The 15,281-nt window shown below is 41.4% G+C and overlaps 1 protein-coding gene across 1 annotated transcript in view; it reads right to left on the reverse strand.

Moving 5' to 3' along the window:
* Positions 1-6,448: 6,448 nt before the first annotated feature.
* LOC109928794 (zinc finger protein 271-like) overlaps positions 6,449-15,281 on the reverse strand; it is a 28,423-nt gene continuing 19,590 nt past the window's right edge. Inside the window, exon 2 of the mRNA XM_020528722.2 lies at positions 6,449-15,235. Coding sequence (XP_020384311.1) covers positions 13,344-14,795 — 1,452 coding nt within the window. The 5' untranslated portion in view covers positions 14,796-15,235 and the 3' untranslated portion in view covers positions 6,449-13,343. The remainder of the gene's footprint in view (positions 15,236-15,281) is intronic.

Here is a 15,281-nt window from a genome sequence, read left to right on the forward strand (position 1 = left end):
TGATTTGTCAGCATGATGTGTTCCTTTAAAATTTTGGCAAAGATCTGTAGCTCGGGTTGTGCGTGAGGTGTTGACTTGCTTGCTGAGCAAGCATGTTCTCGTTCAGACGTTTCATGCTAGGTGGACCCCATATACAAACCCATACAGATCAAAACCAGAAATGACACTACTCACCATAACGGACCAAACAGTATAAATTCCAAGCACAGTAGAATAACATTGCTTCATCAGAGGCTCCACTGATGATGTCATCTAGCATGGTGACGAAATGTCTCAACAAGAACAAGCCAGCTCGGCGAGCAAGTCAACAACCTCATGATGTGTTCCTACTCACTGAAACAGTAGGAATCATGTGCACAATATATTAATCAATGTCACTGTTGGTTGTGTTACTTTCTCCACCAATGGGTTTATACTTTTCATTTGTTATGTAGGATATCATTTCTCTAAGGAAGACGAGTGACTTGTATTTATGTATCAACTTTCTCAATCTTCGAATACGAACGGGGCGGCTCGGTGGTTCAGTGGTTAGCACTGCCGCCTCACAGTGCCAGGGACCCAGGTTCGATTCTACCCTTGGGCGACTGTCTGTGTGGAGTTTGCATGTTCTCCCCGTGTCTGCATGGGTTTCCTCTGGGTGCTCCGGTTTCCTCCCACAGTCCAAAGATGTGCAGGCTAGGTGGATTGGCCATGTTAAATTGCCCAAAGTGTTCAGGAATGTATAGATTAGGTGTGTCAAAGGGGGATGGGTCTGGGTGGGATGCTCTGAGGGTCAGTGTGGACTTGTTGGGCCGAAGGGCCTATTTCCACACTGGAGAGATTCATTGAAAAGCATACTAGAGCTAATAAAGATTGTTTTGAAGTGTAGTCTTGTGAATCTCTGATTTCTTAAATCATATGCACTCACAAACAGCAATGTGTCAGCTTTAATGCTTGGGAATGGGACTTGAACCCAGAATCATTGACTCAGAATGAGAGCACTAACTAAGTCACAACTGGCTTATAGGAAGATGGTTGTGATTATTGGAGGTCAGCTATCTCAGCTCCAGGACATCTCTGTGGGAGTTCCTTGAGGTAGTATCCTTGGCCCAAACAGCTTCTTCATCAATGACCTTTTTTCCAACATAAAGTCAAAATTGGAGATTTTTGATGATGATGATTCCACAACATTCAGCACCGTTTTGCAACTCCTCAGATACTGATGTAACGACACTAATACATGTCTAGTCGAAGCAAGGCTTGGACAATATCCAGGCTTGGGCTGAGAAGTGCCAAGTAACTTTGTCCCACACAAATGCCAGGTAATGACCATCTCCAATAAGAGACAACCTAATTATTACCTCTTGATATTCAATGTCTTCATTGTTATTGAATCTGCCACTATCAACATCCTGGGATTACCGTTGACCTGAAACTGAACTGGACAAGCCATAGAAATACTGTGGCCACAAAAGCAGGTCAGTAGTTTGGAGACACTTTGGTGAGAGTGAGGTCAATTAAGGTTCCTTCCTCTTGTTGGTTCCCTTGCCACTTGCCACAAATCCAATCTAGCAATAACATATTTTAGGACTCGACCAACTCAGTCAGTCATGGTGCTGTACAGCACTCTTGAGAACAGTTCAGAATACTCAGAAGTATATTCCTGCTATAAAGAAAAAGGAAGGATCTACAATCTGTGGTTAACTCAAGAGGTTAGGGAAAACCTGAAATTTAAGGAAAAAGCATATAACTGTATAAAGATGACTGGCAGGTCAGAAGATGGGTTACAATATTAATAAGAGCAGAGAATAAAAGATTAATCAGGAGGAAGAACTCAGAGTTTGAGAGGAAGTGAACTCAAATGTAAAAATGGATAGTGAGCATTTCTACAGTTATTTAAAAAAGAAGCAACTAAGTGAGTGTTGGAGAGTGAGAGAATAAGGATTTAATGCTGGATAATAAGGAAATGGAGAATGAAATAACATGTATTTTGCTTCTCTGGGCAGACCAGTCTCTGGCTCCAGATAGACTTAAAAGAGGTTGCTGGTGAGGTAGTAGATGCATTGTTGTTAATTTTCCAAAATTCCTTAATTCAGGTAAGATTCAATCGGACTAGAAAATAGCAAATACAATCCCAAGAAGGGAGGGAGACAGGAAACAAAAAAGTATAATCAGTTAGCTTGACATTTATCATGGGAATGTGTTATAGCTGTGCACTTAGAAAAGCTCAGGATATTTGGGAAGATTCTGCAGGGTGTTGTCTAAGGGAAACCATGTTTAACCATGTTTAACTAATTTATTAGAGTTCTTTGAAGGAATAACATGTACTGTGGATAAAGGAGTGCCCATTGATGTTTGGCACTTGGAATTCCAAAAGGCATTTTATAAGGTGCAACATAAAGGTTACTACAGAAAATAAACTTTATAGTGTAGGGGGCAACTCATCAGCTTGGATAGAAAATTGTCCAGATGGTCGGAAATAGGGATTGTGCATAAATGGCTCTTAGATTGATAGAATGTGATTGATAAAATCTCACATTGGTCTGTGCTGGGCCATCCAACCACTCACAGTTTACATCAATGACTTAGATGAGGGAGCAAGGGGCTAAATTCACAGCTGACACCAAGATAGATCAGAAAGTACATTGGGAAGAAGGCATAAGGCACTGTTTGTAAATAAAGGTTTTGAGGCCAGTCACCATTTTACACACTACAGCAACATTATTTAGTTTTCAAATTACTCCACATATTCCTGGAGTTTCCTGAAGCTTGAAGACCAGGTGGGGTTTTAAACTTGTGATTGTCCCATCTGATTAAAACCTCACTTATTGCAGCTGCTGTCTCCATTCCCTGGTAAACGCTGACAGAGATTTCTAGTGTGGGAATAGCATTCTTCAACCTCACAGGCTTTCAAACTGACAACATCAGTGTGGGATGTATATCCTTGGACGTGTTTGACAGCAGATCAGAAGAGGAAGACTCATAACACCCAAGGTAGTGAAGAACCGCTACACAGGCTGAATACAATTTCCAAACACATAAGATGCATCGGTTGTACCACTGGGAACACAAGACCACCTACATGGAGCAGAAAACATTGAGTGTGAGGGGTGGGACTGAATGTTTGCATGGTCATCAATACTTATGCATTGCCAACTCATTCACACAGGGCAGAAGCTGTTCATGTACAAGGTGTGCAACAAGGGCTTTGCATAATCACCAGCCCTGGTGAAACACTGGTATATTCACACCATTCACTGTGAGGTGTGCAAAGAATGATTTTCAGAGTCATCGAACCTCCGTACACACTGATGCATTCACACAAGGAGAATCTGTCCAAGTGTGAGATTTGCAGTAAAATCTCTGTGAATTCTTGATGCACCAGAGGATTCATGCAGGAGATAAGATCTTCAAATGCTAGGTGTGTGAGAATAATTTTACCCGCTCCTCTGACCTGCTGATGCACCAGAGAATTTACACAGGGAGAAATTCTGTAAGTGTAGGGTGTGTCACCAAGCCTTCTTGAACTTGGGGGCCTCTGCAGACAATATATACACAATGGGGAGAAACGGTTCAAGTGTGAGGTATGTAAAGGACTTTGCGCAGACATCAACTCTGGTCATGTGTTTTAGATGATTAATTGAGTTGATTGAGTAATTAGAGACTGCCACAAATCCCCAGTGGAGGGCTTTTTGCACAAAAGTCCTCCCACTTTCCATCGTCTACCTGGGTGGAGGGTGTTGCATGCAGCTGCCTGAGTAACCACAGTTTTAGATGGTTCAGGGGTTCCCAGCCCAACTGTTTTATTTTGCAGTGCTGTGGAGTACATGGATCATGTATATATTGTTTATGGGGGATTGCTCCCCTTTTTTAGTTATTTGGAAAATCTTTTGTTGCGCTTTTGGTTCTACTTCAGCCCCATGCTCCTCATCATTGGACATCCATTCCGGAGGAATGTGGACAAGGCAGAGGATCTCCTCATGAGCCTGCTCCTGTGCCTGACCAAGTTGCCTATCAATAGGTACAGGCAATGGCCTGTGGAGGGTTTCACAGCTACTGACTTTCTGCTCCTAAACATGCTTACATTTATGCTCAGGTGTACTTTGAGAGGGAGCATGCAGTGTCCACTGATACTTTTAATGCCTTTAGAGAGAGGTGGGCACTGCAGTGGGTGGAGTGCCTTATCTCCCCTTCCAACTCTATTTTGATTCAAGCCCCTCCTCCTCTCCCTCACATTTGACGGTTTGTATTGCACTTAACGGGTTTTGCATGAAAATTAGTCAATTGGAAATGTGGATAATTTACTGGTGGTGGTAAACAAATGGAAAAAAGTACTATGGATGATTTAGTGATGGGGAAAAAAAACATTCAGTTCTGTGTAAGAGCACTTTTGGATGTATCAAAAAAGGGGAAAAATGATGTAATTAGAGAGAAAGGATTCCTTCGTGGAAGCGTCCAGAACAAGGGGCAGACCATTAAAATTAGAGTGAGGGTGTTTGGGATGATGTCAGCAAACATTTCTTCACAAAAAGGGGACTAGAAATCTGGAACTCTGTCCTCAAAAACTTGTTGAACCTGAAGGTCAATGAAAAAATTCAAAACTGAGATCAATACGTTTATTGCTGGGCAAGGCGATTAAGGATAACAGATTAGAGAAAGTTGGATGGAATTAAGATACTGATCAGCCATGGTTTAATTCAACAGTGTAATAGGCTCTGGGGATTACTCCATTCCTATGTTCCTTAAATACCTCTTGTCTCCAACAACAATTGGTCAGTGTCGTTCGGCTGGGGTACTTTCTCCATCAATGGGATTCCCTACTGAAGAAAATATCAACTGACAAAAATTCAAGGCACCCAAATGTACTGTATAGCCAGTTAAGTGCTTTTTGTATTTGTCACTTTTGTTATTTAAGAAACTTGGTGCACAGCAAGATCCAACATGAGATATGGTTATGACCAGATAAAGTATTTTTGTAACATTAGTTGTGGGATCCATATTAACAGGGATATTAGGAATAACACCCCCTGCTTTTTTGCTTTCGTTGGAGAGGGCAGATGGGGCCTCAGATTAACTCATCTGAAAAATGGAATATCTGACAGTGCAGTATATCCTTAGTCTTGCACTCAGTCTCAGTTCTCAAGTTTCTGGAGAGACTTCAACTTCTGACTCAGAGATGTGAACGCTAACTAAGTCAGGCTGACAGCTTATTATCTTTGTATTCAATTCAAAGGGGTCAAGTCTGAAGGTTTGCATCCAGAATGCCTCCCCACATAAACTGGCAGTCTGAAAGTTGCATTCTGAGAAAGGGTCACTGGACCTGAAACATTAACTCTGATTTTTTTTCTTTATTGACCTGCTGAGCTTTTCCAGCAACTTCTGTTTTTGTGCCTGAAAGTTTGATTTGATTTAAAGTGGTAACTAGTTGGAGCTACAGGTATCAGTGTTGTCGTTGTGTCTGGATTTCTGAAGCTGTGAAAGGTGGTAAAATCCCTGGTGTCAGCTGGAATGGACACATTAAGTGATTGTCTTCAATTAGTACTGCAAATGGACCATTCTGCTTTCATTCTCTCATTGTTTGGACACAGTTCTAAAATGTGTCAGAAACTCGAGGAATAACCCACTGTTCCCAGGAAAGCTCAGTGTCCTTTGAGCTTGTTTTCAAATCCCACCATGGTCTTGCCCTGGCTATCAATATAATCTCTTCCATCTCTCGGTACTGCATTGAGTGTCCACCTGGAGTAGGACTTGAACTCACAACTCTCTGACTTCGAGAACAAGGTTGTGGGCTCCACTGCAACTCTAGATGGATGATTACAAGGTCATTGATTAAAGTTGTCATCATGTTCACACGAAGTATTACTCAGGCTCTGGGCACAAATATTCCACCTTGCCCCGTCTACAGTTTGTTGAAACTCGACATGTTGTAAAATAAAGAAGCTTACCAAAATGGTTCCCCAGATGAGAAACTTCAGCTATGAGGATAGATTGGAGAAGTTGGGACTGGTTAAGATGAGATTTGATAGAAGTTTTCAAGATCATGAGGGGTTCTGGACTGATGGGGAAAAACTGTTCCTCTCATAAAAGACTCAAGAACAAGTTGGAACAGATTTCAAGTAATTTGCAAAAGAATTAAATGCAATGTGAGGGAAAAAAAATCACACAGCAAGCAGCTACGATCTGGAACGTGCTGCCTGAAGCATGGTGGAGGCATGTTCATTTGAGGCATTGATGAGGCCATCAAATCATTATTTGAATAGAAACAACGTACAGATTTACAGGAAGAAAAACAGGATGAGGGCACTAAATCATAATGGTCATTCAAAGACCAAGTGCAGATACAATGAGTTGACTGGCTTCCTTCTACACTGTAACAATTCTGTAGATTGTAGAAATATCTAGCTTCCAGTTCTGGTCTTAGTGTGGGTACATAACAGTGCAGAACAATCGTGTGGTTAATCAAGCTTCTTTATTGAGTATCCATACACATACATTTGTGTATGGAGCTATTCCAGGTAATTCATGAGACTGACAATTGGTTGGCTTGTGTGATAAGAGTCCATCCTTTGACAAAATCCTGTATGAGATCTTTTCACCATCTCAGTGATTAACCTGACCAGGTCTCCCAATGATCACACTGACCCTCTCAAGGTCCAATGTTTATCGTGTGAATGCCACTCAGACTGATGCTCACACCCCCTTCAAGATGTCACGCAAAGATGGCAAATATATTTATCCAATCCCCTCTCATTTTGGATGTTTGCAGACTGTTGATAACATCTTTGCCTCTGCTCAGCTTGATCCTTTCTCTCATATTAAATCAGTGTTCTCAGGTTCAGTTAGAAAAAACAACTTCAGCACTTATTATCTAAGGCCTTCTTAAAGGTAAAAGTCTCAGTGCACATTTTGTTAGGTCCAGCCAGAAAACTAATAAGTTCTTTCAAACATTTAAAGCAGTAATACGCATCTTTTTGACCCTAGTCCACTAATCAGTGGTCACATGTGGATTTCTCCACTCACTGCTGTCTTCCTCTCTTCAATCAGCATTTTGTCCATTCACTACTCACAGGAATTTCAGGAGCCATCTACAATTGCATATTCAAGTACAAAAAGCCACGACAAAATATAAATTAAAATTAGTACACAAATTACTAAATTTAAGAATTTAGTCCAGAATGTAAGGCAGTGAGCAATTTTATTTGCTGACACAGTGATTGCATGGACTAAAAGTGCATCCCTGCAGTTGCAACGGCAATATCATGAGCAACAATGAAGCCTGAAAATGTATCTTCAATCTTACAAAATTACCTAGTGGATGTTTAAACACTGCATTGATGAAGAAGCCAATCAGATGACAGTGTACCACCTTGAATAAAACAGCTTCAATCGGTCATACATATTGTTTTGCTTCAGTTTTTGCTTACTTTAGTAAAACACCTTGACAAATATGCAATCACCACAAATACACAGGTTGTAGCCAACAGTTTATGCCAGTTTGTGTTGGTTTTATCAAAATAATCTGGTTGAAATTGATCATATTAGGGTTTTAAAATGTCAGTTACACTGATTAAATTGAAGTTTTGTGATCTTTAACACTGGTTTATTAAACATCAGCCCAGAATCTGGTACCAACCATATAAATGGCGTAGATGGGAGTAATGAGAGTATTGAGTTTTTGTCAATTGCATTCGTTTGATGTGGCTCTTCAAATTACGCTTGAGGTTTTTGGATGTTCAAGCATCACCAGTCAGTCATATTCATGACTCCAGTCTACATACTGTGGCCAACGTTTATTTCATTTGTGTCACAAGCAAGAAAAATAATTACAAATGGTTTAATATAGTCATAATTACATTATTACCTCAGGTGAGGGGCTTGAGTGATTCATTAGTCACATGCTCGAGCATAGCATCGCTCCTTGAACTAAGGCATTCACAGAGTCATAGAGAAACTCTGAATACTGAGTCACTAGCCTACCTCGCTCTCTTTGTTTCTCCCTCTCCTATCTCCATTTTATGTGTCCTTCTCTATCATCTGTTTCACTGGTCAATTTCCCAAGCTTCAGGAAACTTGTTTTTTCCAGAAATATTTGGAGCATTTTGAATTTTAAAGATTGTTCCCATGGTGTAAAATGGCTGCTGCTCTCAAAGCTTTACTTACACATGGTGATATCAAATATCAAATAATGCAGTAAATCACAGTGTATGAACCAACTAATCCAAATACCCTCATTTTTGTAAAGAAAGCTAAATACATTGTATGCATTATTATTTGCAATTACTCTACATAGTGCATAAAGTTATCACACAAGCAAAAATGATCTTTCTAGTCTGTACTAATTTTGTCTGTCTGTGTACACACATGGCATACATAATTTTAAAATTTAAGTCTCCTGATGGGTTAATGAGTTTTTTTGGCTGTTCTTCCAATGTCCACCATTTTCTCTCTATAGAATGTTGTCACTGTGACAAGTCATAGAGTTGTACAGCACGGAAACAGAGACACTTCGGTCCAACTTGTCCATGCTGAGTAGATAACCAAAATTAATCTAGTCCCATTTTCCAGCATTTGGCCCATATCCCTCTAAACCCTTCTTATTTATATACCCATCCAGATGCCTTTTAAATGTTGAAATTGTACCAGCCTCCACCACTTCCTCTGGCAGCTCATTCCATGCACTCACTACCCTCTGAGTGAAAAAGTTGCCTCTTCGGTCCTTTTATAAATCTTTCCCCTCTCACCTTAAACCTCTGCCATCTGGTTTTGGACTCCACTACTCTGGGGAAAAGACCTTGACTATTCACCCTATCCATGCCCCTCATGATTTTATAAACTTCTGTAAGGTCACCCCTCAGCCTTGTTATTATTAAACACTTAACCAAGTGTTGTTGCTGTCTGCTGTGAAGGAGCAGGTTCTTAAGTGATTTTTTAAATTCATTCTTAGGATATTGATGTCGTTGACTTGATCACCATTTATTGCCCATCCCTAATTTCCCTTGTGTAAGTGGTGGTGAGCCATCTTTTTGCAATCAATTCTCTGCAGGTAGACCCACAATACAAATACACGGAGTGTTCCAGAATTTTCACCCAACCATACTGAAGGAACAGTGATATACTTCCAATTCAGAATGGTGTGTGGCTTGGAGAGGAAACTTATGGGTGGTTGTGTTTCCATTTATCTGCTGCCTTTCTCCTAGATGGTTGTGAATGTTTGTGGATATGGTGTATCATGCAGGCTGCTTTGTCCAGATGATGTCAAGCTTCTTGAGCATTGTTGGGCATGCAATCATCCAGGCAAATACAGATTATTCCATTAAACTCCTGACTTGTGCCAACATTCCACAGAGAGACAATGTCGAGCACCATATGATCAGCCAACCAGTCACATAAGAAGATTTGAATCCTTTAATATTGTTTGCACAATGTGCAATCAGGCATTGACAAAATTAGAACAGACTAGAACTTACTTTGTTCATGTGTGATAACTTTCTTTGTGCACTATTTTGAGTAATTGCAAACAATGGTCAAGAGAAGACCAGTAGAAAGTTTTCCCTGATTCCTACTGAGTCTAGTTTTACTAGCACTCTTTAATGAAACACTCTTGTCAAAATGGCCTCGATGCCACCAGTTGCAGGTCAGTGGCTGTGCTTGCTGTGATAAATCAAATTGTACACACTCCCATGCATGATCAGGGTGAAAATTCCTCTGTATAGGTTCCAAGTTGACAAGTGAACTGATTTTGTTCAATGTATTGAATGTTTGCACTTTGACTGTCCAATTGTCAACAATGTGACAGCTTTATCAAACCAACTTTCCAATGCTTCATTTTGAACTTGTCACCTACTCCTATTACAACTTCTGGCCTCAGTAATTTATCCATTGGAAGAGTAGTCTGGGTGGAGTATGACATTAGATAATGACAGGACAACTTTCCATGTCTTATTAAGTGAGATTCTCCACTCTAAGTTTGTTTTGAACACATCTCTTCCCTTGCTATCTCAGCCTTTCCATTTGACTGGGGTTGTGTGGAGGTCATGAATTGAGGTCATTACCACAGATCATAATGTCAGGAATGTCATGACCTCTGAGGTTTTCTTTCAGAAAGTTCATTGATGTCAGCTGCTTTAACTCTGCATCATTTGAATAGTAGTCGACTGTGACGAGAAAATCAGTTCCAGTGAGATTGAAGAGCTGTACTCCAAGCTTCATCCATGGGCTGTCTGGGAATGTCACAGGTTATGAGCAGCTCTTTATCTTGATTAGTTTCTTGTTGATTACAAGCACTGCACTGGCTGATGTGGTCCTTCATTCAGTAGACAATAGAACACTTCTGTTACCTTCCTTAGACTAGACTCAATTCCTTGATGAATTGTGTGGGATGTGTTTCAGCATCTCTTTAGAAATAATGACCCTGTTCCCTTTAAACAGGATGCCATGTTGGACAATCACCTCATCTTTGTCCAATACTCTTATAGTAATAGGGGTGTCCTTGATAGTTTCAGACCATTATTAATCACAACCTCCTGTAACATTTGAAGAGTTGCACCTTTTTGGATAGTCTGCTTGATTTAGCAAGATACTTATCTGTTGTCAAATTCATTCAAATTTTTCCATTCAGAATCAGAAAACCTGTGTCCGATGCTAATCAGATAGACAACTACCCATTTACCCGGACATGACTTTCTGGACAAACGTCTGCTGCAGTATCAAATAAACTCCCTTAGTGCAGGAATCCATGCTCAGAGCAATGAAGACAATTAGTGAAGACATATCTCCTGTTTACAGCACTAGTCACCATAGATAAATGTCCAATGTGAACGTTGGTAAACAGACAAATGGATCGGTGGTAGAGTGGGAAAGTGGGCAGCGTTAGTGAGGTAATCTGGTACAGTGGAAGATGGGTAGGATGGTAGGTGTGAGGTGGGTGAACAGTTAGGTGTGTTGGGGCATTGTCAGGTTAACAGTTTAGGTTCAGGCTAATCAAGTCAGGTCAGGTAATGTGGTCAGGTTCAATGGGTTGGGAAAGTGGGTGCAAGGGCGGCAGTCAAGTGGTCAGAAGGGAGAGTGGGAGGTCAATGTTAGTGACTGGGGTTGCAGTTGTATGGTATTAGGAGTTAGATTTGTTTTCTCGCTTGTCCATCATTTCCTGGGTAACTATTCAGGTGAGTAATCGGAACTGTCTGAAGTCTCGGACTCTAACTCAGGGTTGGAGAATTTTTCAGAGCCAAGCAAAGGCCGTCAGAAATTCAAGTTTCCTGAGCATGAGCAATTTCCATGGTGTCATTGCCTCCAACAATCTAGAAACTGGGAAAGTTGAGTCAAGATCATGCTGTTTCTTCTAGTTGAGTAGAGTCATAGTCACAGAGTCATACAGCAGGAAAACAGACCCTTTGGTCCAACTTGTTCATACCAACCAGGTTTCCTAAATTAAATGAGTCCCATTTGCCTGTGTTTGGCCCATATCCCTCTAAACTTTTGCTAATCATTTACCTGTCCAAATTCTTTTAAATGTTGTAACTGTACTTGCATCCACCACTTCCTCTGGCAATTCATTCCACATACAAGCCACCCTTTGTGTGAAAATGTTGCTCTTCAGATCCCTTTTAAATCTTTCTCCTCTCACTTTAAATTTATGCTCTGAAGTTTTGAACTTCGCGACCCGATGGAAAAGACCTTTGCTATTCATCTTATGATTTTAAAAGGTCACCCCTCAATCTCATATGCTTCAATGAAAAAAATCCCAGCCCATCCAGCCTCTCCTTATAACTCAAACTCTCCAGTCCTGGTAACAGTCTTCTGATTCTTTTCTGTACCCTCTCCAATTTAATAATACCCTTCCTATAGCAGGGCTACCAGAACTGCACACGGTACTTCAAAAGTTGCCTAACTAACATCCTGTAAAACACTACAGTCGCAATGTCCCAACTCCTATGCTCAATAGTCTGAGCAATGAGGGCGAGTGTGCCAAATGTTGCCTTTACCACTTGTACACCTGTATTACAACTTTCAAGGAACTATGTACCTGAAGCCCTAGTTCTCTCTGTTCAACACAACTGTGTAAGTTCTGCCCTTGTTCGTCTTACCAAAATGCTTCATCTTCATTTATCTAAATTAAACTCCATCTGCCACTCCCCGATCTATTGGCCCAATTGATCAATATCCCTTTGTACTCTTAGAATACTTTCTTCACTGTCTACTATACCACTAATTTTGGTGTCATCCACAAACGTACTAACCATGCTTCCTATATTCTGATCCAAATCATCTATATAAATGACGAATAACAGTGGACCCAGCACTGAACCCTGCGGAATACCATTGGTCACAGACCTCCAATCCAAAAAAACCCTTCACCACCACCACCACCCTCTGTTAAGCCAATTTTGTATTCAATTGGCAAGCTCTCCCTGAATTCCATGTGATCTAACTTTACCAACCAGTCTACCATGCAGAACCTTGTCAAAGGCCTTGCTGCCCTCTGCCCTCATCTATTTTCTTGGTCACATCATCAAAAAACGCAATCAGGGATAGAGAGACACTGTTTCCCACATACAAAGCAATGCTGACCATCCCTAAGAAGATTTCACACTCTGTACAATCATCAACTTCCTGCACAGAGAGTGCAGCTCTCAGCAAAATGTCAACGAGGTTTGTTTTCTTCCCTTGCTTGTACATCACTTCTAACTGATATCTCTGAAAACAAAATCACGTCCTTTGCAAATGTTTTGCTGCAGGTTGGGGTAGTTGAGAAAGACGTTTTGAATTTGATTGTGGTTAGACTCCACCAACAGCCACTAGTTGAAAAGTTCACAAGCAATACCAATATCCCATTTATCTTTCTCAGTCTGTGCACATTGTTGTTCAGTTTGTGTTAACTCTCTGGATACAAACCCAACGGGTTTCCCTCACTGCATGGGGATTGCTCCAAGTCCTGTGTCACTGACATCACACTGCAGGGTGGCTCCATTGTTGACATCATAATCCCTCAGCACTAGTGAAAGCTGCTTCTTCTGTGTCCCAGTCCCACTAAGACTGTGTACACGGTTCACTCTATGAGGACAGGCTGTGAAGAACTTTGTCAGGCAGTCCTCATATGATGTACTAGCAGATCCACCAACTGTGTGACAGCTTTCTTACAGACCTCACACCATTATGGTTTCTCCCCTTTATGACTGTGTTGATGGACCAGGAGGTACATTGGCCGTTCAAAAGGTTTGTCACAAACATCACACCTGAAGAATTTCTTCCTCTGTAAATCCTGTGGTGGTTGATCACAAACCTCATATTTGAATAGTTACATCCCTGTATGGATCTTCTGCAGGAGCAGATGGTCCTATGAGCTCAAGACTAATTTGCTGCATATATCATGCATGAATGGTTTCTCCCATGTGAATGCGTTGGTGTCTGCGGAGACTGTCTGATCGTGAGAATGATTTGTCACATATCTTACAGATGAATGGTTTCTCCCCTGTGTGAATACGTTGGTGTTTGTGGAGGATCCCTGACTCAGAGAATGATTTGTCACACACCTTGCACATAAATGGTTTCTCCCCTGTGTGGGTGCGTTCGTGTACACGGAGGTTTGATGATGATGAAAATGATTTATCACATACTTCACAAATAAATGGTTTTGTCCCTGTATGAATCCTCTGATGTAATAGCAGGTTACATGACCTTGAAAACGATTTGTCGCATATATCACACGTGAATGGTTTCTCCCCTGTGTGAACACGTTGGTGTCTGCGCAGGTACGATGAATCCGAGAATAATTTGTCACACATGTTGCACCTGAATGGTTTCTCTGCCATGTGAATATGTCGATGTTTGTGGAGGGTTGATAACACCGAGAATGCTTTGTTACATACATCACATGTGAATGGTTTCTCCCCTGTGTGACTCCTCTGATGGAGCAAGAGTCTTGATGAGTCGGCGAATGATTTGTCACACACCTCACACTTGAATAGTTTCTCCCCTGTGTGAATCCGTTGGTGTGTGCGGAGGTTCCCTAACTGTGAGAATGATTTGTTGCACGCCTCACACCTGAATGGTTTCTCCCCTGTGTGAATGCGTTTGTGCGTGCGGAGGTTCTCTGACTGAGAGAAAGATTTGTCGCACACCTCACACATAAATGGTTTCTCCCCTGTGTGAATTCGCTGGTGTACACGGAGCTCCGATGATGATGAGAATGATTTATTGCACACCTCGCACGTAAATGGTTTCTCCCCTGTGTGAATGCGTTGGTGTACGCGAAGATGCGACGAATTTGAGAATGCTTTGTTGCACACCTCACATGTGAATGGCTTCTCTCCTGTGTGTATGCGTTGGTGTACTTGGAGGCGCGATGATACTGAGAATGATTTGCTACACACCTTGCACATGAATGGTTTCTCCCCTGTGTGAATCCTCTGATGTAGCAGGAGTCTTGATGAGTCAGAGAATGATTTGTCACACACCTCACACTTAAACAGTTTCTCCCCTGTGTGGATGCGTTGGTGTCTCCAGAGATTCTCTGACCATGAGAATGCTTTGTCACATACCTTACATATGAATGGTCTCTCCTGTGTGTGAATGCGTTGGTGTTTATGAAGGGTTGATGATGTCAAAAATGATTTTTTACACATTTTGCACGTGAATGGCTTTTCCCCAGTATGAATGCGTAGGTGTTTGCGTAGGGTTGATGAATCTGAGAACGATTTGCTACACACTTTACATATAAATGGTTTCTCCCCTGTGTGAATGCGTTGGTGATTCACAAGCATTGATGACTTGGTAAAAGCTCGGTCACAAACCTCACACTTAAATGGTCTCTCTTCCATGTAGCTGTCTGCGTGTTAACAGTGTTTCTAACAAATGCACCTTATCCTATGAGCCTGCAGAGTTCTCCTCCAACACCTCACACTTGAACAGCCTGCAGGGATGGATCACTGGGTCATGAGGCTCAATGAATGATTGAAGCTCTCACCGCTCTTGGAAATCACTCACACTTCTTTCCCAGCCTCACCCTGACCGATCACCCACAGATAAACATTTGGGAAGGTTAGGGTCCACACCACTAATTTTCAGATCAGATGATATGCTAAAGCTCCCCTCACCCAACTGATTTCCATATAATGATTTCACTCTCCAGTGTTGAGCAATGCTGCGATAGGACTGGATATCTTCCCACACTTAAGCAGTTGTTCCTTGATTGATTTTCAGAATCTATCTGGGTTGTCTGTCCTCTCTGTATTCTCTGGTGTAGTACGGGGAAATCCTTCTGTAAAACAGGAAAAGGAAACATGATTTCCTCCAACTCCCTCTCC

Source organism: Rhincodon typus, chromosome 35 (assembly GCF_021869965.1).
Source record: "Rhincodon typus isolate 14 chromosome 35, sRhiTyp1.1, whole genome shotgun sequence".
Taxonomy (NCBI): Eukaryota; Metazoa; Chordata; class Chondrichthyes; order Orectolobiformes; family Rhincodontidae; genus Rhincodon; species Rhincodon typus.